At 33.4% G+C, this 25507-nt stretch overlaps 1 protein-coding gene across 1 annotated transcript; it reads right to left on the minus strand.

Moving 5' to 3' along the window:
- Positions 1–12708: 12708 nt before the first annotated feature.
- Positions 12709–13516, minus strand: LOC100583572 (40S ribosomal protein S3a-like). The gene has a single exon (XM_012505292.2). It carries the CDS (start codon positions 13514–13516, stop codon positions 12722–12724), a length of 795 nt encoding a protein of 264 aa, XP_012360746.2. The 3' UTR covers positions 12709–12721.
- Positions 13517–25507: the final 11991 nt, after the last annotated feature.

A 25507-nucleotide genomic window follows, 5' to 3' on the forward strand; every position in this document is an offset into this window, starting at 1 on the left:
CAGAGAATGATTTAGGGAAGATTCCCTCTTTCACTGTCTTTTGAAATAGTTGTCAATAGCATTGGTACCAATTCTTTGAATGTCTGATAGAATTCAGCTTTGAATCTGTCTGGTCCTTGACATTATTTTTGTTGACAATTTTTTTTTTTACTGTTGCTTCAACCTTGCTACTTGGATTAGTCTGTTGAGTTTCTATTTCTTCCAGGTTTAATCTAGGTGCATTGCATATGTCCAGGAATGTATCCATCTCCTCTAGCTTTTCTAGTTTGTATGTGTACAGGTGTTCATAGTAGCCTGAAATAATCTTTTGTATTTCTGTTATATGAGTTGTAATATCTCCTGTTTTGTTTCTAATTGAGCTTATGTGGATCTTCTCTCTTCTTTTCTTGGTTAATCTCACTAATGATCTATCAATTTTGTTTATCTTTTCAAAGAATTGGCTTTTTGTTTTGTTTACTTTTTGTATTGTTTTTTGTTTGTTTCTTTCAATTTCATTTAGTTCTGCTCTGATCTTTCTTATTTTCTTCTGCTGGATTTCAGTTTGGTTTGTTTTTGTTTCTCTAGTTCTTTTGAGGTATGACCTTAGATGGTCTATTTGCATTCTTTCAGACTTTTTGATGTAGGCATTTAATGCCATGAACTTTCCCCTTAGCACCATTTTTGCTGTATCCCAGATACTTTGATAGGTCGTGTCACTATTATCGTTCAGTTCAAAGAAAAAAATTCAACTTTTGTGCTTATTAATTTTCTCTCTTTTTGTTTTCTATTTCATTGATTTCCTCCCTGATCTATATATTATAAGTTAATTTACATGAGAGGAGTTGGCTGCTTTTGAGGTTTGCTTTAAAGAGCTCTCAGACTAGGCCCAAAGCAGGATTATTCTAGGACTGATTTAGCCTCACTACTAAAGCAATAACCTTCTGATGACACTAACCAATGACCCATATATTGGAAAATCTTTCCATTCTAGTGGATGGAAACGAACACTAATGGTATCCTTTTTTATTTTTAACATGAAAATTGTTTTGCATACTTTTTTTTCAGTGATTTATTACGCAGACTTAGGTAGTGTCCTCACATGCATGCATAGATCAATACTCAGCCGAAGATTCAAGTGGACCCCTCTAGAGATCTTAGAGGTCTCTTTCTGTGAAAGTCCTTACTTCCTGTGTTTCCCCCAACACTTTCTAGCTGCTGTGGTTTTAAAATTCCAGCCCTTTCTCCTCAACTCAACATGATTGTGAGGGCTCTCTGTGTTCCCCCTCTGTGAATGGCACGTTGGAAATGTTCTCTAGAATGAGGTGGATTACTTATTCTTTTAGATTCATTTTTCATCTTTCTAAATAGAAGAGATACACTGCTGGCTTATAATTAAGGTGAAAAGGCTTCTGTTGTCCTTCCTTAAAGTTGTAATTTATGCAACACTGTGTATGTATTATCACCCTAAATAAATAAATCAGTATTTCTCAATTAGTAAAATATATCATTTTACATTCCTTAATTCCACGAAAGGCTATCAGCCCATTTACTAGGTCTCAGCTCTCAGACTGGTATAATTTAACAGCATTTAATTTTCTTATGTACATGGCTCAATAAATCAGGGTTAAATTCTGATATTTCAGGTATTAGGCACAGCATTCTTTGCCACTGAGATGTAAAGTCTTCCTGGAAATTCCCATGCAACTTCTCAGCAACTAGTTCTAATTGCTACCATCTCAACTGTGAGCAGGTTTGGGAAAGCAGTTCTGTTCTAACGGCTAAAGTTCTTATTTGTCTCAAAGAACTCCCAATTCCAAATGTAGAGATAATTACATCCCCCATACATTTAATGTGCTTCAATTGAGATTATTTTATTACAAAAATTTACAAAGTTGCAATTTAAAAAATTTCCTCTAGGGAAGATGACAGTTGGCAGGAGCAAGGTAATTTATACAGCATAAGCCCAACCAATCTCATGGCAATCATGGGTAAGCATGGGTTCTGCAAATAAAATACATGCCTTTAAGAGTGTCATCTTTTTGGCTAGGCGTGGTGGCTCACGCCTGTAATCCTAGCACTTTGGGAGGCTGAGACAGGAGGACTGCATGAGTTCAGGAGTTCAAAACCAGCCTGGACAACACAGTGAAACCCCGTCTATACTAAAAAATAAAAAAATAAAAAAAAATTAGCCAGGCGTGGTGTTGGGCATCTGTAGTCACAGCTACTTGGGAGGCTGAGGCAGGAGAATGGTGTGAACCCGGGAGGCAGAGCTTGCAGTGAGCTGAGATGGCGCCACTGCACTCCAGCCTGGGCGACAGAGCGAGACTGCATCTACAAAAAAAAAAAAAAAAAAAAAAAAAAAGTCATCTTGTCATCTTTTCTTTTCTAAAACTTCAACTTTTCCCCTAATCAAAGTGACACTAGAGTTTACAAAGCTCACAATTTAGCACAGGTTAAGTTAGAGCTACAAGTGCTTATTCCAGTAACACAGTATCATTGTTGACACAGAGCATTGACCTGCATATGCCAGTTTCTAAAAGAAGATGGATACATCCATCTTGTCAAACTAATGTGAAAAGGAAAAGTATCAATTGTATAAGGTTTACACAGCAAAAGCCGCCCGAGGCTTCCAAGTACTTCCTTAGTTGAGAGGCGCTGGTACCACAGAGGCTTTTCCATCACTATTCTGAGATGTATGTCCTTAGATCCAACTTTGAAACTGTAAGCATTCTGCATAGTTTTCTTTGACAGCCCAAAGAGTGTATCGTTACTTTTATTTTATTTTTTTTTGAGACTGGAGCACCAATAAAAAGGAGTACAGTAAAGCACTAGGTACAAGTCCATCATTTTCTGTATTTTTTCAACATTGAATAATTTTTCAATGCATAACAGATCCTCATGATTCAAAAATGAAAACAATACAAAAAGGTATATATTGAAAATTACTGCTCCCCCCTTATCCCCCAATCACTTTCACTCTTCCCCCTTCTCTGTCTTACCAATTTCTTGTGTTATCTTTTCAGTTGTTTTTAATGTAAACACAGCAATTTTAAGTACGCATTTTTTCTTTTAATACAAATGTTAGCATGATATATAGCATGCTATGAACTTTGCTTTTCGACTTCATAATATAGTCTTGAGATATTTTCACCTGAATATTGACATAGTATTGAGTAGTATTTTTTTATTTTTTAGAGATGGAGTCTTGCTATGTTGCCCCAGTCTGGCCTTGAACTCCCGGTCTCAAGTGGTCCTCCCACCTCAGCCTTCTCCATAGGTGGGACTACAGGTGCACACCACTGCACCCAGTTTTGAATAGTGTTACTTTTTATGTGAACATATCATATTTTAGTTAACCAGTCCACTCCTGATGTACACCTGGGTTGTTTCTTATCTTTTGCTATAATAAGCAATGCAGCAATAAAAAATCTTACACATACTTTATTTGGTATGTGTTCTAGTTTAGCTGTAATATAAATTTCCAAAAGTATGTCTACTAGGTGAAAAGGCAAATGCATTTATAACTTTGACAAATAGTCGTATTTCTTTGTAAAGTGTTTGTACAATTTCTCACTCTTACAAATAGACTGGCTTTGCTCATAGCTTTGTCATCAGAATGTTGTCAAATTTGTATTTTTTACAACATAATAAGTCATATTTTAATATAGTTCCAATCTACATTGCCCTATTAGCTTAAATAATTTTATATGCATAACAATAAATCATGTTTATTTCTGTGAACTCCATTTTGTTACCTGCTTTTCTATACATTTATTGACCTTTTCTTATTTATATTAAGAAATATTTATAGTTAGACAGAATGGCTCTTTTAACATAAGTCACAAATATTTATTCTCAGAAAGTCATTTATTTGGGGTTTTACTTATGGTATATATTTACCAGGCAAGAGGTTGTTTCTCTTTAATTTAGTTGTTCTTCTATAGTTTCTGGATGTTAAGTCCTAGAAAGTCCTTTCCAAATCCAAGGTTATAAAGGAATTCTTCCATCTACTTTATATATATATATGTATACATTTATATTTACATACATTTATATATATATTTATATATACAATATATGTATATATAAAATATATGTATATATACAATGTATGTATACAATATATGTATATATACAATGTATGTATACAATATATGTATATATACAATGTATGTATACAATATATGTATATATACAATGTATGTATACAATATATGTATATATAATGTATGTATACTATATGTATATATAATGTATGTATACTATATGTATATATAATGTATGTATACATTATATATACATATAATGTATATATTTTATATATACATTATATGTATATATATAATGTATATATACAATATATGTATATATAGTATATATACATATATGTATATATTATGTATATATGTATATATATTATGTATACATGTATATATACATATATGTATATATACGTATATATTATGTATACATTATATATGTATATGTATATATACGTATATATTATGTATACATTATATACACATATATAATGTATACATGTATATACGCATATATACGTATATTATGTATATATGCATATATGCGTATATGTATGCATATATGTATATATACATAGATATATGTATGCATATGTATATGTACATATTATATATACATATATATTTATATACATATATACATATATTTACATAGACACATATGTTTACATACAGTTACATACATACATATACATATGTATATATACATATATATGTATGTGTGTATACATCTGTATACATATATATATATATATATGAGGCAGTCTTGCTATGTTATCCATGCTGGAATGCTGTGGTTATTCATGGGCACTTTATATGTACATATATATGTATATATACACATATATATGTGTGTATATATATACGTATATATGTGTGTATATACATATATACGTATATATATATATATATTTTTGAAAGGAAGTCTTGCTTTGTTATCCATGCTGGAGTGCTGTGGTTATTCACGGGCACAATGATCACACACACAGTCTTGAACTCCTGGGCTCATCCTCCTTCATCCTCTTCATCCTCCAGACTGGCTGGGATTACAGGTTTGGACCATCACAGGCATCTCATGTACGTTTATTTTTGTTTTACACTTACATATTTGATTTATCTTAAATTTACTCTGGTGCTTAGTTTGAGGCATGGATCTTATTTTATCTTTTCCAGATGGCCCCCATTTGCCCAAGCACCATGTATTAGACAATCTAACTTTTTTTGACTTTTTGATATACAATCTTTTTGACATATTAAATCTAAGCATGAATATAGCTCTATTTCTGAACATTTTATTTTGTTCTATCAACAGAGTAGAAAGTGGGAAGCAAGATGAGATAACTACTAATACATCTGAAACTATGCTAAATTTATTACTTGTTATGGAAGATAGAAATATGTTCTTAGGAGACAGTCTTTCTGAATAAAACAAAAAGCTAACCGTATAGAGTTTGGGAAAATATGAAGGTTAAGAATTGGCTAACTTTCAAAACTGAGAAATTTTTCAGGATTGGCTGACACTTAGCATGGAGTTTAGAGATCAAGTGACTTTCAGAGTGGGTTTACTGAACCAGAGGTGTGATTGATTGATTGATTGATTGATTGGAGATGATTTAAATCAGTACTGTGGTTATTTATTTAAACAGGACTATAGACTAGGAACAATCAAATTTGGAATGTAGGAAATTTGTCTCCTCTGTTCCATTTTCTGTTCATCTATTCATGTTATGTCCTCATTCCAACCAAGCCCGTCATGTTATACAACCATAAGTCTCATGGGTCTATTCATGAAAATTTCATGAGTGAGGTAATTTCATAATCACATGAGCCACAGATAGTATGTCTGGTTCCTTAAAAACTTTGGTGAATTTATTTTTAGCGGTTCTGTTTTCACCTTCTATTTTCCCCATTGATTCTGGGTGCTATGGGCAGAATTAGGTATTGCCAAATCTTCAGGGCTTTACAGATTCACTTAAAATATATTTTATAAAATACGTGCCTTGGTTCTGTTCATAGGTGAGACTATTACAAACCTAGAAATGAAGTCATGTGAATGTGTCTTGCTGCCAATTATTTTGCCAGTTTTTGCACAAAAATATGCACCTATCAATCCTGAAACGGTACTATATGCAATCATTAAAATATTTTAATGGAATAAATACTTTTTTTTTTGAGATGGCATTTCACTGTTATTGTCCAGGCTGGAATGCAATCGCACGATCTCAGCTCACTGCAACCTCTGCCTCCTGGGTTCAAGTGAATCTCCTGCCTCAGCCTCCTGGGTAGCTGGGATTACAGGCGCCCGCCACCACACCCAGCTAATTTTTGTATTTTTAGTAGAGATGGGGTTACACCATGTTGCCCAGGCTGGTCTCGAACTCCTGACCTCCGCTTATCCACCTGCCTCCCAAAGTGCTGGGATTATGGGTGTGAGCCATCACACTAGCAGAATCAGTACTTTTCACCTGAAAAAGATCAAGCTAAAAAAATATATATATAAGTTTGTGTGTGTGTATATATATATATATATATATATATATATATATATATATATAGTGTCTCTAATGGAGAGAATGTTATCTTTCGTCTTGTCCAGCTTTTCTTACTCTGTAGTCTTGACGATTGAACAGGGAACTCTGTTCAATGGGAATTGAGCAACATGGGACTCTTTGGAGTAATCTTAAGTTTATGATATTTCAGGTTTGCTGTTATTTACTACTCATTCATCTGGGTTTCATCTTTATAAATTTTATCTCTATGTGTACTTCTGTTACATTTTTATGTAGGTTAATATGTTTAAAATTATTTAATTTTATTTTATGTTTTACTGTCAATTTATGGAGTTTTATATGACAGCAACGATAAATGCATGTGTTTACGTACGTTTTTCCACTAGAAATCTTCCCATAGTACTGTAATTATTACTTTATCTGTCTGTGACTAATTAAAAATCCTCTGAGAGAATACCTATGACTTATTCATTTTTGTATAATTAAAACAATAATAAAATATGAAGAATAAAATAATAATATAATAATAAAATTTAGGCAATGAAGTAGTAATAAAATGTAGCCCAAGGTAAACCACCATAGGTTCTCACTAGATTATTATTATTTTAATTAACTCGTATACTGCAAAATACAGGCACAGCTGAGAGAAGGAACTTTTTAAAGGCTGCAGTGATAGGAAATCTTCCACTGGAGTGTGTTGTGCTCTAATTAAATTGTTTGGATCTGACAGGGGAGTGAAAGTTTTTCTGTTCAGTTCTCATTATCCATTTTAATCCATTTATTCTTAATATAAGCAACTTGCTTAGATTTGAAATAAGATTAAATCTTACCCAGAAAAAAACAGAACATGGCAACAGAATGAATTGCTATCATTTTATGTCAAGTAAAATAAATTTCATTTCATGATGATATGTGGTACACCACAATAAATTCTCAGCGCTGTTACTACTGCCTGTTTTCCCAGCAAAAAACACAAACATTCCTTCCAAGAACTGCTTTCTATCCACAAAAAATTGTTCATGAAATAATTACCTCTTCCTCTCCTCAAAATCACTGGATTGATAAAGTTTCCGTACAGAAGTCTTAAATCCATTTGTTGCAATGTTCTTTGCGTTGGCCTTCATTCAATATAGAAAATGAGAGAACCAAATTGATCATAAATGGAGCATTCTTATGTACATTTATACTGACATTTATTGACTCACAGAAGAGAATCCATTTGATGTTAAGGATAAAATAACTGACCATATTTTCATTTTACCACTCAATCCAAAAACAATAGTTAGCAATTCTAGGAAAGTGGATATTCCAGCTGTCATAAAGATAAAAATCTTAATATTGACTGCTGATAAAACTCTAAAATTAACATTTCTTCCATCCCTCTGTCTTTCCTTCATTCCTTCTCCCTCTCACACACTCCCTTGAAGGAGTAATACTTGATAGATAGTAAAAAAGTTAAAGTACAAAGGTATATGGTAAAAACAGTTTGATGGCTCATCACCAGTCTGTTTCTCTCCCCATAGGCACCTGCTGGGGAACAGCCAATTTAATGTGAGTCATTCTAGATATAGTCTATGCTATACATGTGTATATACACAGATGTCAAATTTTTAATTTTTCTCAAAGGTTTGCATATCGCACATACTTTTTGAACCTTCATTATCACATAATAATATACATAGGAGAGTTTCTATGTAGGAATATTTATGTTTAACAGCTGTGACTGCCATTGTGTAGATGTAGCAGCATTGAACATATATCCTACTGGTGAAAATTTAGGTGATTTTTACTTTTATGTTACTACAAACAATGTGGTAATATATATTCTAGTATATATTCTTCATACATAAGGGATAAATATCTGCAGAGTAAATTCCCAAATGTGTAACTGCTGGGGAATGAAGTATGTATACTTACTATTTTGAGAGACATTTCTAATTTGCAAGTTGATAATCCCACTGAATGTATGGATGGTCTGGCTTCTCCATACCACATACATTATCAAATTTTTATTTTTTCTGTCCTGATTGAAAAATCTGGGCTCATTTAGTTTTATTTTGCATTTCTCTGTTATAAATAAGGTCCAGCATTCTTTCATACATTATAAGTGCCATTTCGATTTGACTGTTTATATTCTTTACCTATTTCTCTCTTGGACGGTTGATTTGTACCAGCTTATTATATTAATGACATTAGTTCTTATTATCTTTTGTGCTGCAACTATTTTTTCCTAATTTTTAGTTATTGTTTGAACCAATTTATGTTAAAATTTTTGTTTTTAGGAAGTCAAATATATCTTATTTTAATTGCTTCTTGTTTCTATTTGATTGTTAAGAGAGAGAATAAGAGTTCAAAATGTTTCTCATATTTTCTTTTAGCAATCTTTAGTAACCTCATCTACCTTTTAAAATCCACGTTACATAAAAAATGCTTTACCTGGGATGTATTTGGCTCTAAAAAGTGAAGTATGAGTTCAACTGTCACTATATCTATAATTTACTTCGAAGATGTTTTTTGCACATATAGTATGATACCATGTGTATGACTTAGCTTATGCTATATTGCAGATGAGCTAGTGTTACATCAGAAAACCAGTACCTCTGAGGAGCAACCACAGGCTCTTCTGTTATCCCTATCTCCATCAAGCTGTGCTTTTCAAATTAGTATATTGGACATCAGAAACAGTTTTCTACTGATAAAAAATCTATTGAAAATTGTTACCTGCTCACTAGCTTGATGAAAATTAGAAATACAATCTTATTGACGAAATTAAAGGTCTTTAAGATATATGGATAGGTCAAAAAAATTTAGAGTCACTCTGTACTCGTGCATGAACAGGATTTAAGAATCCATTGAGGCCCTACTTTGCACCTTTAGGGATGGAGCTAGAGCGTTGAATCTTGAAACAGTTTTGGATCCAGCCATTGGTTTAAAAGATTGGTTGATGCTGATTATATGATGCTGTTTATTATATGAGTAACAAAATCTTTTCTCATGAATGTTTTCAGGTCTACCTCATGTGCATCTTTTAAGGAAGTTAGTGTTTAGAACAACTCAAACTTTAGTCAACTGGACTTCATCAAGTTTACAGAGCAGGTCATGGATTGTTCTCTGCTGTTTGCTGTTGATTGTTTAATCACTGTTTTTATGTGGAAATTTGCTTGCTTTCTAACCAAAGGAATACCTGACTTTGTCCATCTCCTCAAGGGTTTTCAGTGGCTACTGTTATATATCCAAACTTAGCTGTACATACTCAATAAGCTTGAGTCAGCTGTTAACAACTTAATTCATTACTGATAGTCCTTTTCTTGCTATAATCTCATCTGCTAAGTAATTCATGTTTCCCTGCTGATTCGAAGGGCCATATTTATCATATACTAAATTCCCATAGACATTTGAGTCTGTTTCTGGATTCTGCATTCTGTTTACTCAATCTATGCTAGCATCAAATTTTTAATTTATATTTTATCTTATTTTCGAGAATTTTCTGAGTTATTTAGTACAACTTTATTTTTTCACGTAAACAAAGAATATTCTCTCCCCCTAACCCCTACTATAATAAAAAGCCATTGGTATTCTTTCTTTCTATCTATCTATCTATCTATCTATCTATCTATCTATCCATCTATCACTTATATAGTACTTACCACGCACTAAGTCTTAACTCATTTTCATAACAACTCCATAAGGTAGGTTTTATTATTACCCTTATATTATAGGTGAGCCACAGAGAGGTGAAGTAATTTAGTTGTGAACATGCTAAATTTACAAGCTAATATAGAAGTCCTTATAATTTGTAGTCTTCTTAACCAAAAACAAGTAGGTATTTCCACGTAGAAAAGTTTTCTTTTAATTTTTCAGTAAGCTTTATAGTTTTCTTCCTATAGATTGTATATACTTCTAAAGTTCATTCTTTAGTGATAACTGCAATTTTTTCATCCATTATATTCTATAACGGACTGTTGCTTACATATGTAAGTCCAAAACCAAAAGGCTACTGCTTTTTCAGTGTTACTTTCATATCCACTTAGAGGATTACACTCTCTTATTATGGTTTCTTGAAGTATAATGTTAATATCTAGAAATAATATATTTGCTTTCTTCTTTCCATTGTTTATACCTTGTCTTTCTGGTAGCTAATTAGATCAGCTAGCACATCCAAAACTATATTAAATGTTCTTTGAGTAGGAAACCTCACTGCATGATTTTAGCTTGTTTTGAAAGCACTTTAAGAAGAATACTCGTAGATATTTGAAGGTCTTCTGACTACATTCTGTATAACCCAATTGCATGGATTTTTGTTTTGTTTGTTTGTTTGCTTGTTTTAGGACTGTAACTCCAGAAGCTAGTTTAGCCTTTGGGGCATACATACATGCTGACCAAGTGTTTATTGAATGCGGAAGTCAGTGAATGGATGAATAAATGGCATAGTTATCTAAGGAAAGTATTTACTGGTGTATTTTTATTAATCTTCCTGAGTACTTTTCTTATTAAGCTGTTTCCTTTGTGTCAGACTTTTTGCCCTCAATGTTCTTTTGTTTTTACAGTCTTTATGTTTTTCCTGCTGTCTGGAATCTGACAGTGTATTTTCCAAAGACCTCACTAACCTGAACCTGTTCTGCCTATCCAAACCTAATCTGTACCATTCTCCTAAATGTTTACTTTTCTCTGTGAGACCAATCTCTACTGTCCCATACAAAACACAGTAGGCTCATTCCCATTTTAAGGTCTTCATTCTGGATTCCCTTTCTGGCTTCCCATTATTCTGCACATCACTATAAATAGCCAAATTCTACCCACTCTTCACACTCTTAAGTTCAAGGGCCATCTCTCTCATAAACATTCTCAATTTTCCCAGCACTTATTCTCATGCCTTTTTCAAAATACCTACAACATTTGTGGTCAATACTGAGCACCCTAGTAGATAATTATATACTGTTTTGTATCGCTGTCAGTGATTCATGACTGTTCGTCTTACTACCCAAGGTAAATTCTTGAGGACAGTGATCTTAGGCTGTCCAGTATCCACCCCCCCCACAGCATCTTGCACAATGCTGACCACAGAGGAGAGTGGAGGTTGCAAACTGGTGCCCATAAATAGATAAATAATGCCCATAACCTTAATTTACTTGGCTGAAAATATCTCTTGAAAAATTGAACAGGAATGCCTTAGGCTGAACTTGTTTTCTTCTCTTCATCACAGCTTCTCTATCTCTACCTTATTTAAGCTTCATTTACACATTCATGTTACCCGCATGGCCCTGTAGACAAGTTTGTTTGTGATACTCCAGGGTTTCAGTATGCATTGGCTGAAAGATTTCTCTGTAAGAGATAAGACAGAGTCTTAGATAAGCATAAACCACAGCTGATTTCTGTCTCTAATTAAGACATTAGGTTGGGGGATGAGGGTGCTCTGGCTCTGCTGCTTAAATATCAGTACAAAAGTGCTTCTGCTTTTATAACTAAAGACTGGGAGGATTAACACTAGGATTAACATCCTAGCTGCAAAGGAGGCTGGGAGATTGCATGTTTTTCACTGGACACACTGATACTTTGAACAAAGATGGAAATCTTTAATTAAGAAAGGGAAAATAGATATTGGGTAGGCAACAGTAGTGTCAGCCACACATAACTTTTTAAGAGTGAAAGCCATAAGAAAACACACAGGATTGAGTTTAATATCCTCAGGATCATTAGAATTTGCCTAGTTATCTGTATAGACAAAAATTTACAAAACTATCTCTTGAAAAATTGAACAGGAATGCCTTAGGCTGTACTTGTTTTCTTCCGTTCATCACAGCTTCTCTATCTCTATCTTATTTAAGCTTCGTTTACACATTTATGTTACGTGCATGGCCCTGCAGACAAGTTCGTTTGTGATACTCCAGGGTTTCAGCATGCATTGGCTGAAAATACCTCTGTAAATTTTTGGAATGATAATTCAGACCATCTCATAAGAACCTGTGATATCATTCTCATAATTTATATAAGTCAAACATAGCAAAAGCCTATTCAAATGAACAAAAACTATAAAATATATGAAAATCAAAATATACCAAAATAACACCTAGCTGAGTACACAGTGTTAACAACTTATCCTAAGAGAAAAATTATGGAATATCTAATTGTACATATATATATATATTTTTTTCAAATAGCACTTTTTATTTGCCACTATTTGAAGTCTGAACTTTAAACAGATTCTTGGACTGGTGGTTCATATCCATCAGCTCGTTCAACTTTAGCATCTTTCTCATCCCCAGTGGCTTTTTCAGAACTATTGCCTTTACCATGAAGCTCCATGAGCTTTCCCAATTCAAACTTGGGCTTCTTCAGCATTTTTACTTTTCTAACGAAGACATCATGGAAAGGATAAATAGGTTGGCAAGGCTTTTCTATGTCTTTTCCAATGCTGTCTGGAATCAATTTATTGACCACTTCTTTCAAGTCATTTATCTGCACCTCTGGGATCATGATTTCCATCATTTTCTTCCGGATTTGGCGGACCTGTTGGTGCTGAGCATAAGAGGTCTTCCATATCTGATTGTTGCGTTTTTTAGTAAAACCAACACAGAACAGATGAAGCAAGTAACCATCAGTAGTCTTGACATCAACATGAGCTTCAATCATTGTTTGCCATTTTTTGACCATGGAACACATTTTGTCAGGGGTAAGATCCATGCCATGGAAGTTAGTCAGGCAGTTTTTGCCCTGAATATCTTCAGTGATCAGCTTGAATTTTCTAAATGCAACTTCATCATTCTGCAAATCAGCAAGACTCACTTCAAACACATGACCCTTGAGACCATCAGATGCCATTTTGGTTCCTTGGGTCCTGGTGACGAGCGTCTTTCCAACATTTCTTATACTGAACATAGCAGGTGCTTTCACATCACACCAATCTTTCTTAGAAAATGAATCAATCACTTTCTTCTTGGCTCCCTTTTTGACGCCTTTCTTAAGGCGCTTGTTCTTGCCAACTTCCATGGTACTGGTCGGAGAGCCAAAAAGGCGATATATTTTTATTTATCAATGAGGAGATATTCAAAAGTTATGAGGTTAAAAAAGTGAGGTTTCAAATGTGCAAGATAATCTCACTTTCATTAAAAAATTTTATGTATATGTAAAAGACTATTAAACAAACTAAGCAAAATTATATTTAGATAGTTGAATTATAGGTGATTTTGGTTTTCCTATATTTTTATGAAATGCTATTTTATCATGAATAAAATACAATGAGATGACAAAAAAAAAACATTTGTCAAGTCTACTTCATGAGAAGGATGTTACTGGTAAAAAGATATATATTTGTCAAACCAAAACAAAATGGCCTCCTTATTGAAGAGATAAAAAAATCCATATAAAACAAAACTTACTGTAATTTATTAATTATAGGAAAATTTAGCCTTCCTAGTAACAATAAATAATAGGTATTAATGAAAATGAATGATGTTCAACTATAAATTCATTAGATCTAAATACAGTATTTATTCTTTCGTTTGACAGAGAGGAAGAACATTCTAAAGTGCTTTTCTCACTTATTTTATAGTTTTTGTTCATTTGAATAGGCTTTTGATATATTTGACTTACATAAATTATGAGAATGATGTCAGAGTTCTTATAAGATGGTGTCAATTATCATTCCAATAATTCTACCCACCTCCTACCAATACAAAAATGTACCAGAATTAAGGGGCATAATAAAAATGTTTGATGGCATCCTCTTTCCCTTTTTTTTTCCTGGGATTTAATTTCATTGCGTGAACTTTTATACTATGATCTGGAGCAGAATATGTAGAAGAGGGCAGGCTAGAATATAGACCAATGTAGTAATCCTCTATGAAAGATTTTTGTTGAATTTACTTAAAAGCAAATTGTTAAACATTTTAAAAACTGGGAAACGGATATTTTAAAATAAGTAACTTACATTTTTACTTCTATAGAGCTGAGCAAAGGAATCTGGATGTAAAAGAAAAAAATTAAAATTAATATTATTATTTAAGATTATAAGCAATAGTTTAAATGTTAAAATAGATATCTGGAAAATATATACTTTAAATCTCACTTTAAACTTTTACTTAATGAATCATGAAACAGGATTATAAAGTTCAACACTCCGAAGTGGCTGTGTAGCCAACATGTGATATCTTCAGTTTGTATATAGCTACTCTTGCCTTCCTCCTGCACCTCCAAGACAATCCAGCCAGAATATGTTAGTTGGCTTTTTGCTGAAGCCATCAGCCCACCAAGTAGGTGAGATCATTCCTCTGACCCCACTTCTTTCATGCTCCTTCCCCCTCCCAGAGCCAGTACTGGATAGAACAGAGACCTGCTAAAAGCACTCTCTTTCCTCCCTTTACCTTTTCCTTCTTTTTCTCTCCTCAAGAAGTAAAAAGACATGGGATTTTCGAACCTTGCATCTCATCCATTAACAAAACTAAAGAAGAAAGGAGTAAGAGGATTTTGCAGCCTAGCTTACAAGATTAGTTTCCTAACATCATTTACTATTTTAGAAAGGCAGATGCCAAATATTGCCTTATTTTCTCTGGGAAAAGGAAAAAAGACTAACTATGCAATTGTACTGGAAGTTCAGATTTATTAATATTTACATCTTTTAGCTTATGTTTTCCATTTACCATGGCTTTTCTTTTTATTAATTGCCTCATATTAGCATAATTCAGTTTTCATTATTTTACTTTTTCCTCCTCTAGAGATGTGAATGTTGTGTATTCTATTTTTATTCTTTTAATATTTTAATATTTCAGACATATATTTGTAATATATTTGTTTTTTTAAGTTTCAAATTAATCAATAATTCTACCTACCTCTTGTCAATACAAAACAGAATATTTTAAGTCTAATCATTTCTTTACAATCTTCTGAGGATGTACTCTCACATCCTCATTGAAATTTGCTATTTGCTCTCTTTTTCATTTTAGCCAATTTGGTGGATGTATAGCGGTGTTGCATTATGGTTTAAATTTAAATTTGCATTGCCTTGATTGTTGCTGAAGTGGAGGCCATTTTATATGTTTATTGATTATTTGAATATCCTCTTTCAGAAAGTATCTGTTTGTCTTTTATTTATATTTCTCTTTGGCTGGCTGCATTTTTCTTACTGGTTTGTAGGAGTTGTATATATTACTAGATATGAGTCATCCCCAATCTATGATGACCTGCTTTTTTAGTAGTATGCACAAAAGTCGTGTATTTTTAAGATAATCCAATGTATCTATTTCTTCCTTTGGCTTTTTGTACCAGTTTAAGAAATATTTGGTTACTTCACAGACTTGAAGATATTCTTCCATGTTTTTGTCTAAAGGCTTTGTTTTGTTACCTTTTACTTTTAGATTTGCAATTTATCTGAAAGTGATTCCTGTGTATGGTGTGAGGTACAAGTCAAGATATATCACTTTTAATACGAATATCCAATTGACTAAATTATTTTTATGGAAAACACTTCAGTGTCATCTTTGTCAGAGAGTAAGTATGATTTTTTGCAATGTCCATTATATTCCACTGGTCAATTTGCTAATCTGTGGGCCAATACTACTTTTGTCTTAAGTAACATACCTTTTAATAGATATTAATATCTGTTTTTGTAATATCTCTAGTTTCATTCTTTAAAATTGCTGTGACTGTATTTAGCTTTTTGTACCTCTATGTGAATTTTGAAACCAGCTTGTCAGGTTTTTTTTGCAAATAAATAAATAAAATGCTTCCTACGATTTTGACTGGGACTGAACCAAATGTATATCCTAATTTAAGAAGAATTGACATGAACATCTTTTCGCCATGGAGTTTTCCAATCCATATGCATGGTTTATTACTCTTGTCATGTATTTCTTTTTTCTTTTTGAGACAGGATCTTGCTCTGTTGCCCAGGCTGTGAATATGGCTGACTGCAGCCTTGACCTCCTGGGTTCAAGCAATCTTCCCACCTCAGCTTCCCAAGTAGCCGGGACCACAGGTGCATACAACCATGCCCAGCTAATTTTTTAAAATTATTTTTGTAGAGATGAGGCCTTGCCATGTTTTCCAGGCTGGTTTTGAAATCCTGGACTCAAGTTATCCTCCTGCCTCAGCCTCCCAAAGTGCTAGGATTATATTTTATAGTTTTGAGCATAGAAATTCTTCCTACTATCTAATAAATGTATTCCTAGATGTTTAGTGAATTTTGATAATATCGTAAATGGTGCTATTTTGTTTTTCATTTTTGTTGCCGATATTTAGAAATAGAATTAAATCTTGTACATTGGTGTTGTATCTGGCAACCTTCCTATACTGATTTACTGGTTGTCTTGTGATGAGAATTAAATGAGATGGTGCCTGTAAACCACATAGCATTGTGCCTCGGAAGAGCAAGGGCTCCAAAAACTTTACTGCATTGTAAGAAGAGATTTTTTAGTTAGATTGAGGGTTAGTTACTGGGGTCCTTTCCAACTCTGAGACTTTATTAGTCCATCATTGGATTAGACTATGATCATAATTTATACTCTCCTAGTAGTATGCATCATAAACCGCTGCTAAGGACATAATTCTGTGTGAAGAGACAACTGTGAAGATTGTAGATTACATTCCTTCTCAAAAAATTATAATATTTTAGAGAAAGAAATCCAGTTTGAGTCTTACCAATGGTAAGATTAGGCAACTAATATCCATGACAACGTAATTGATGTTAATGGTAGTATAACAAAGCTTAATTATTGGTATCCGATTAATTAGCCATGTGATTTTAGTGGAAATTACTCACGCTTTTAGATCCTCAGTCCCATTCATTATAATAATACTTGACTCAAAAATTTGTAATGAGGATTTTCTCTGTAATGAGCATGACAGTATCTGGCACAAGGCAGGTGTTTCAAAAATACTGACATTATTTATTCCAAGTACGTAGCTTGACAGGAAAACATATATGTATATATTTTAGAGCCAAAGTTGGAAATAAAACACTTCTATATTTCCATTTATAAAGACTGTTTTCTAATTCGATCAAAATTATGTTATTTCATGCTATAATTTTATAATATTCTTTTCATAACTAGTACTAATATTTGAAAAAAATCACATTTGGAGAAAACCTTGGAGATTAATTGATAAGCAAAGACTGATTATAAGGCTGTAATTGAATCAATGAATTCTTACTCTGTGTCATAAGCAAAGGCATTAAATAGTTTACTGTATCACTGGCAACTTGAATAAAATTATGAGATAAGTAATCCATTATTTGTTGTAAGGCAAGAAAAAATCACTTTTTAGAAAATGATTAATGTGATATTAACAAAAAAGTTCAACTGCAATTATAATAACAATTAGGATTATTATATGTAATTATATAATACTTGTCATAATTATTTTAATAATTATATAATTGTTACAGTTATTTTAATAATTATATAATTGATGTAATTATTATAACAATTATTTCCCTTTTGAAGGAATTGCATTTGGTATAATATAGGAATAATGAAGACTTAAAATATTAGTTAAAATTGTGTAGTATGCATATCCATTAAGATGTAAACGAGTAGTTCCTGATACTTTCTGTTTATTAGTTTTTATTTGTTAGCTTCAAACCCACTCTTCTCTATGATCCTGGAACTGGAACTTTGGACTCTGTGTTTCTTCACCACCTGGCTTCCTGCCAAACTGGGGCTCCGGAGGCAGAATGCAAAACCAGAGGCAGAAAAGATTCTCTCCTTCCAGTTTTGTGTCCTGCTCCTGCAGTGTCACCACAGCAATTCTTCACCTTGGCAGTAGCAGTTTATTTCTTACACTCCCAGAGCCAGGCTCATTTGCCTCCTTAGAGATAACAGCACCAGCTTGCAAGTGCCCCCTCTGTGGCCTTCCTGAGACTTCTGAGTCTCACCTATGCAGGGTCCCTCTTCCACACTCCTGAGATACCAGCACCAGCTAGTCAGTTTCAATAACCTCAAGCTTTCCCTTCGTTCTTGCAGCCCTAAAGATAGCAGCTGACTTTTAGAATTTCTGTATCTGTTACTTCAGTGTTTCCCTTTGCATTCTCCAATAATTCCTTAACCAATTCCTTAAATGAAATTTACTCTGTTAAAATAACTACGGTTTCTGTTTTCATGACTGGACCCTAACCAATAGATTAAATTTTTTTATAAGGCAAAGAAAAGGTACACACATTTTACAAGCTTATTCATGTGACAGCAGTAAGCTATCCAAAATAGAAAAAAAATTGAATTGTATTCTAATCACTGGGATTGGGAGAGAAATGTACATTTGAAATAATATAGATGTAATAAAAAGTGAAAACATGACTAAAACTTTTTTTTTAGTGTGCATATCTACTAAGGCATAAAAGCCTAATTACTGAGTGTTACTGCTTGTTTTTCATCCTTTTTGGCAAGCTATACATGTTCTCCATTAAAAGTTTTTGGAAAATCCTCTTAATTGTAGCACTGATTATGCTTCACCTTGCAGAATCTGTGTTTCTGTTCTTCAGAGTGGGTTTTGCAAGACCCCTGGCTGTCACTGCAGGGCTGCCCCTGGAGATCCCCACGTGCTATATCTCAGGTTATACTCTCCCAAAGCTAGTCCCCTATAACCTTACAAGTTACAATCTCAGGGTCTGGTTTCAATTGCCTTTTTTTTCCTAATAAGTAATTTTTATTTTATGAGGCTCAGAAGTTCAAGACAGAGAGGAATTAGAAGTACACAAAATCATTGACATTCTGCAAAGAGAATTTGCTCTAATATATGCCTCTGCATTCAAGTACAATTTGTTACAGCGTACTGCTAAAGAAAGAACTAGACTAAATGTTTCCACCTACCCATTAATCCAAATAGCATCTTCCTTTGTGAAATATCCGTTCTCTCTGTTAGACCATGTGATCTTTCCACAGTGATATTAATAGGGCCATTCCTCTTTTGTCACTGGAAACAGTCTTCAGAAATGTGAACCGTAGTTAAGTTTCAGTAGAAATGTTATTAGGGACCTAAACGTTTGTACGTGAAACACTAATATTTTTTCTTTGCAATTTCACAGAAATCCTTTACATTGCAGATTTTGTATAAGCCCAGTTGCTTTTAAGACTAGGTAACAGTCTTATTGAAAACAACAATAGTTATGGAAAATATTGAAATAGTCATATTGAAAATAACAATTATTTACTGTCCAAAATTTCCGGGAATAAAGGCTTCTGGTGGATTATAGATTATTCATTCATTTGGTCAGGCAAAGCACGTAGTAGGGGAATAATAAACCAAAGCAAACATTCTGGCTTCAAGGAGCTTATGAATTCCTATGACAAAGTAAGTCATGTGTATAAATAGAAATAATATAAAGAAGAAAGTTAGTACAAAGAGGAATATATTTGCTTTGAAATAGTGCTAAGGAAATTCAGATTCTAAAAAAAGTACCTCTAATAAAGACAATGAGGGAATCCTCACTGTTACAGTGTTTGACTTGACCCTGAAACACAGACTATGGGGGAAGGACATTCCAGGAAGGGTGAATAGCACCTGAATAGAGGCATGAGATGAAATTGGAAAGTGTGAACATTTTAGAAGAAAAAAGGGAGAAAATATGTCGGCAGGGATGGTTGAAAGGAGAGAATAGAAAAGGAAAAACAAAAAAGTAAATTCACTTTTTTTTTTTTTTTTTTGCCAAAGGGTTGTGGATTAGTACTTAGCTGACATTCTGGTTTAACTTTGGTATATAACCCGGAGGTAATCATAACCATTGCCATAGTTATTTACCACAACCATAACCACAATCACAATCATACCCATATTCACTGAATCTTTGTGAAATACCAGATCTGTGGCTCTTAACTCTATCAAACTAGATGCCCCATTCACTGTTCTTTGATTAAATTTAGGAACATTAAAACCTGAAAATGACATACCTTTAAAATCAATATAATGCCCTAACTTTATTAAAAATAGAAAATAGTTCATAAAATTATATATACATATGTAAATATTAAATAAGATTACAACAGTAAACATACTGAACAAGCTAGATATATGCATTTGTTCAAAATGAACAAATTTGGATTAAGATAAATTAATCTGACACTTTCAGTACAAGAATACAGAAGAATCATACAGCAGAGGTACAGAAGACGTAAAAATAAAACCCAGCATTGGAATATATAATAATAGGATTTATTTGTGTTCAATAAAAGTGAGCTAACCTCAAATGATGTGGGGATAACAACAGATAATTATAGATGATTACCTCTGTCTCTGACACTGAGAAACAGGGGATAGAGGATGGACTGAAACAAACAGAAACTTCAAGGGCCATAGAGAGGTTGTGTGGTTGATTCTGTGCACAGGAAAATAGTAAGAGTAACAGGTAACTCCAAAAGAAATAATTTTAAGATATAATTTTATAACCTAGATTTATTCTGAGCTATAACTTATAATTACATAGGAGGTCAATAATATGAAAATTAAAATAAAACTTTTAAAATAGATCCAGTAAAATTTCTAAATGCTATTTGCCCCTGCTAATTTAAAAATATTTGTTTTAAGTCTGTTAGAAGGAGTCTCAATGTCTTCTGTTACATATTTGCACATGAACTAATCATTAGAAGGCAGGCCAATAGTAGTGTACTGCATTGGCAACTCAAAATCCACTAGCAGTGCTGCTCTCCGTAACACGATTTCCTAAAATAATGGTCAATATTTCAGTTGTGTTTTTGAAAAGCATTCAAACCATGAGAAATATTTTTTAGTTATATTTTAAAGATTTTGTGTGTTTATATGTCAAGTGTTTTAAACTCAGCTAATTATAAACCATTCTTTCAATTGCATAAACATCTGTCAAGGTGTTGGAAAGTTGTGCTTATGTGAGACAATTCTTCAACGTGCACAACTGTTCCTTGCATTGCAGGACCCCTAACATTTCTCACTCTGTCCACTAAATGAAAGCAGCAACCACTGTTGTTTTCTCTGCTTTTATGAGTTTGACAGCTATAAGTATCTCAAATACTGCATGATTTCATTCATTTATATGAGGTATCCATAATCATTAAACTCATGAAGCAGAGAATACAACAGTGGTTTCCAGATCTGGGGGTTGGGGAAATGGAGAGTTATTCAATGGTATAAAGTTTCAGTTACACTAGCTAAGTAAACTCTAGAGATCTGCTGTACAACATAGTGCCTACAGTTCACACTGTGGTATTGTGCACTTCAAAAGTTGTTAAGAGGATAGATCTCATGTTAAGTGTTCTTATCACAAAACGTAAACCAAAAATAAAAACAAAGGAATATAAGGAAAGCTTTTGAGAGCTATGAGATGTATCTACTACCTTGATTGTGGTGATGGTATTATGGGTGTTTGCATATATCCAAACTCATCAAATTGTATACATAAGACATATGCAGTTCTTAGTATATTAATTATATCTCAGTAAAGCTGCTAAAAATAAATAAATAAGTGTTTTTAGCAGTCCCCAGTCACTGTGATCACCCAAAACGGCCCTGCAGATCTACAGAATTCTCCCTAGGACATGGTAAAAACTTTGCTGAAAATCACTGTTGATCTTAATTATCAGCTTGTTAGCGTCAGACTCAAAGAATGAGAACTTTTAGCAATGATCTGAAAAATGGCTAAGTGATTTTTAATGCTCAGCATTCACTGAAGCTGCTAGAAGTGAGGCAATCAGGAGGGAAAAAACCACAAAATTTGTAATTCAGAGATGCAATTATATTCTCATGTAATCGAACACGTATTTTAAAAAGAGTTTGCCTCTAATTGCTGTATTCACAGGTTTTTAAAGTACCATCATTCTCAGTAAACTATCGCAAGGACAAAAAACCAAACACCGCATGTTCTCACTCATAGGTGGGAATTGAACAATGAGAACACACGGACGGACACAGGAAGGGGAACATCACACTCCGGTGACTGTTGTGGGGTGGGGGGAGGGGGGAGGGACAGCATTAGGAGATACACCTAACGCTAAATGACCAGTTAATGGGTGCAGCACACCAACATGGCACATGGATACATATGTAACAAACCTGCACATTGTGCACATGTACCCTAAAACCTAAAGTATAATAATAATAATAAAAAAAGTAATTTTGTGTATCTATTTCATAAGCATCATTCTATGTTGGCATTTTACAAAGGCAATCTTTCACAAAACATTGGATTGTGTAATTCTCAGTTCTGTTTTCTGTAAAATTAAAGGTATCAATATGAACAACTGCTCTAGTAACTATCACGCATTTGAATCACAGTTGAGAACTACAACAATAACTACATCAGAATAAGCTCAGGAAACAAAACCTTAAAGTGAACAAATTCGGAGGAGGAAGGGAGCATGGTAGGGAAATTGTCAAATCTTGAGAAATTAAGGGAACAGTGAGTAACTCGAGTAATGAAGTCAGTCTTGGGAGCCCCTAGAGACCTGTCAGCCAAGCAGATCATTAGAGCAGCAAAGGTAACTCTCATCAGCACCCACATCTTGGAACAGTGATTGTTTTAAAGGACCTGTGAACACCTGTTTTATACACTCATATAATGAGAAAAAAATGATTAATTAGCTGAGTGTTTTCCCCAGACATTCATTAAACTTCATTAAAAATATTTAATGAATGATATCAGTGATCTAAAAGAGAAAGTATGCTATCTTTTTCAAAATGTCTTCCTATTTAGTGAAGTCATACATGTTATTGCAGATTACTTTGGTATTCGGTATTGATGAAGGCATTTTCTTAAATGAGGAAAAACTTTACAGACAGAAAACTTGACCTTAAAGTGTTTCCCATAATGGAAATATCTGCCATAATTATGACCTCCTACAAGGCAGAAACCATTGCTGTCTAACCTACTTTGTGACCGTGCCATCTACTAGAAAAGAAACTGGGTTCAGGACAGCCTGTATTCATTTCTATCATAGCAATTATTTCCCATATTATAATTGCCTGTCTACTTGCCTGTTCATTCCCTCATTCCCAACAACTCTATTAGAAAATAAGTTTCTTTTCTACTAGAGTGAATTAATTATTAAAGTGGCATATTAAAATTTCCCTCTAATTTTTTTGTTATTTTTATAGTTATAACAGTTATCACATAGTGTTTTTGGTCATCGTGTTATCTGATGCATACATGTATCTGCTTATTATACCTTCTTCAAAAATTGTGTCTTTTCTTTTATACAATGGCTTATTTTGTCTGAGTAGTGATTGCATTTTACAATTTTCTCTTGTTCAATGTATCTATTTCCCTCTGATTCTTTCTTATTACATTTTCCTGGTAATGTCTCTGCCTTTTTAATGTATTTTTTAGTTTATCACGTTAGCGATATTTCTTACAAATAACATACATTGGGTTTTGTTTTTTAAACAAAATTGAGCAATTTGGTTCATTCATATTTAAAGTAAGAAGTTATATATTTTCTGCCATATTACTAAAGTTTACTATTTATTTTATTGTTGCCTTCCTTACTTTTACTTGTTTCTCTTGGTATGATCAAACCACTCTTCTCTTTTTTACACTTGCTAATTTGGAAGTTTTACTTTATTGAACTTTATCCATTACACTGGGGGTTACCATCTCATTTCAAGTACAAATTCTCACTTGTGATATAAAAGCAACTTATTAACTGTTCCAATTGTGGACACTGCTAGTTAGCTAACTGATTCTCCGTTTTTTCTCTATTAATCAGAATGCAGCTATTTCGGGAGGCAGGAGGTGTTGCAAACTTGATTGCTCTTGCTTTCTTTTGATTAGAAGTGGCCCATGGACCACTCCCTGGCTAATGATATGGAAGCAGAAATTTACTGGGTACGGCTCTAGGGAAAACAATTCTAGACTCACCTGGCAACGTATTTTTGCCTTTTGCTCTTCCTCTCCTTTTTGCCTAAAATACAGATATCATGCCTAAAGGGAGTACAGCCGGGTGATGATGACAAAAGCAACAAGAAAGAGGACTGAGTGGGAATGCAGGAGATTAGGCCCCTCTTAGCACCGTGGAACTGCACTGGTTGGCCTGCTTCCAGACTCCTGTTATGTGAAAAACACAAGCCCCTTTTTAGTCAGATTTCTTGTTTTGTGTAGCTGAAGGTAACCCTAATGGAAACACTCCCCACTGACCAAAGCACCTCTAATCCCTGGCAGCCCCTCAAAAGACGAATGAGATGAATGCCCAAATTCCCTACTCTGTCCAAACAATGATTAGAATTCTTTTACTTCTCCTCCTTCTTCCTCATTCGCAACACAAAGCTTACAGGGACATATTTTGTGCTTTAATTATAAACTATTAATTTGTATTATTTTAGAGTTCCATTTTATTTCAAAGCCCTTTATTATTTCAAGTCATTCTCTCATTATATAGAGAGATACATATTGCAAAGTTCATTTCTTACCATCATTTTCTTTCTTCTTCACCTTTCCTTACATTATGATTTCTGTTCTGATTCATTTCTTTGGCTAAAGTGTTTTTTTGTTTTTTGTTTTTTTAAGTATTCTTGTTGGAAGAGATGTGTGTTGATATCATCTGTGATTTCTTGCTTATTGGGTCACAGATCTTTTCTCTCTCTAGCCTGTGGATGTTATTTAAATGTCATCCAGCTTCAAGGATCACAGATAAAAAATCTGACGTCCGTCTGTTTCATTTTTCTTTTGTAACTAATTCTTTCTGTTTTGAAACTTATGTTGTTAATTTTTTCTTTATCATGGACATGTTTTACCAGTCACTCCTGCTCAAAGTTAGTGAGAACTTTCAATTTGCAAAATCAAATCTGTCTTGAAGCTGGAGAATTTTTCTCTAGTATTTAATTATTGCCTCTTTTCTCTTGTTTCTCTCTCTCTTATGGATCTACTATAATTCACATATTTTGATTTCTAGATACTTTTTCCAAATCACTTTTCTGTTCCCTCAGGATTTCTATTGCTTTTTATTTTTTGCTCCATGTTTTGAAACATTTCTACATTTTGATTTTCCAGGACAATAATTTAATTCAACACAGTGCTCATTCTATCAC

Source organism: Nomascus leucogenys, chromosome 2 (assembly GCF_006542625.1).
Source record: "Nomascus leucogenys isolate Asia chromosome 2, Asia_NLE_v1, whole genome shotgun sequence".
In the NCBI taxonomy this organism is placed as follows: domain Eukaryota; kingdom Metazoa; phylum Chordata; class Mammalia; order Primates; family Hylobatidae; genus Nomascus; species Nomascus leucogenys.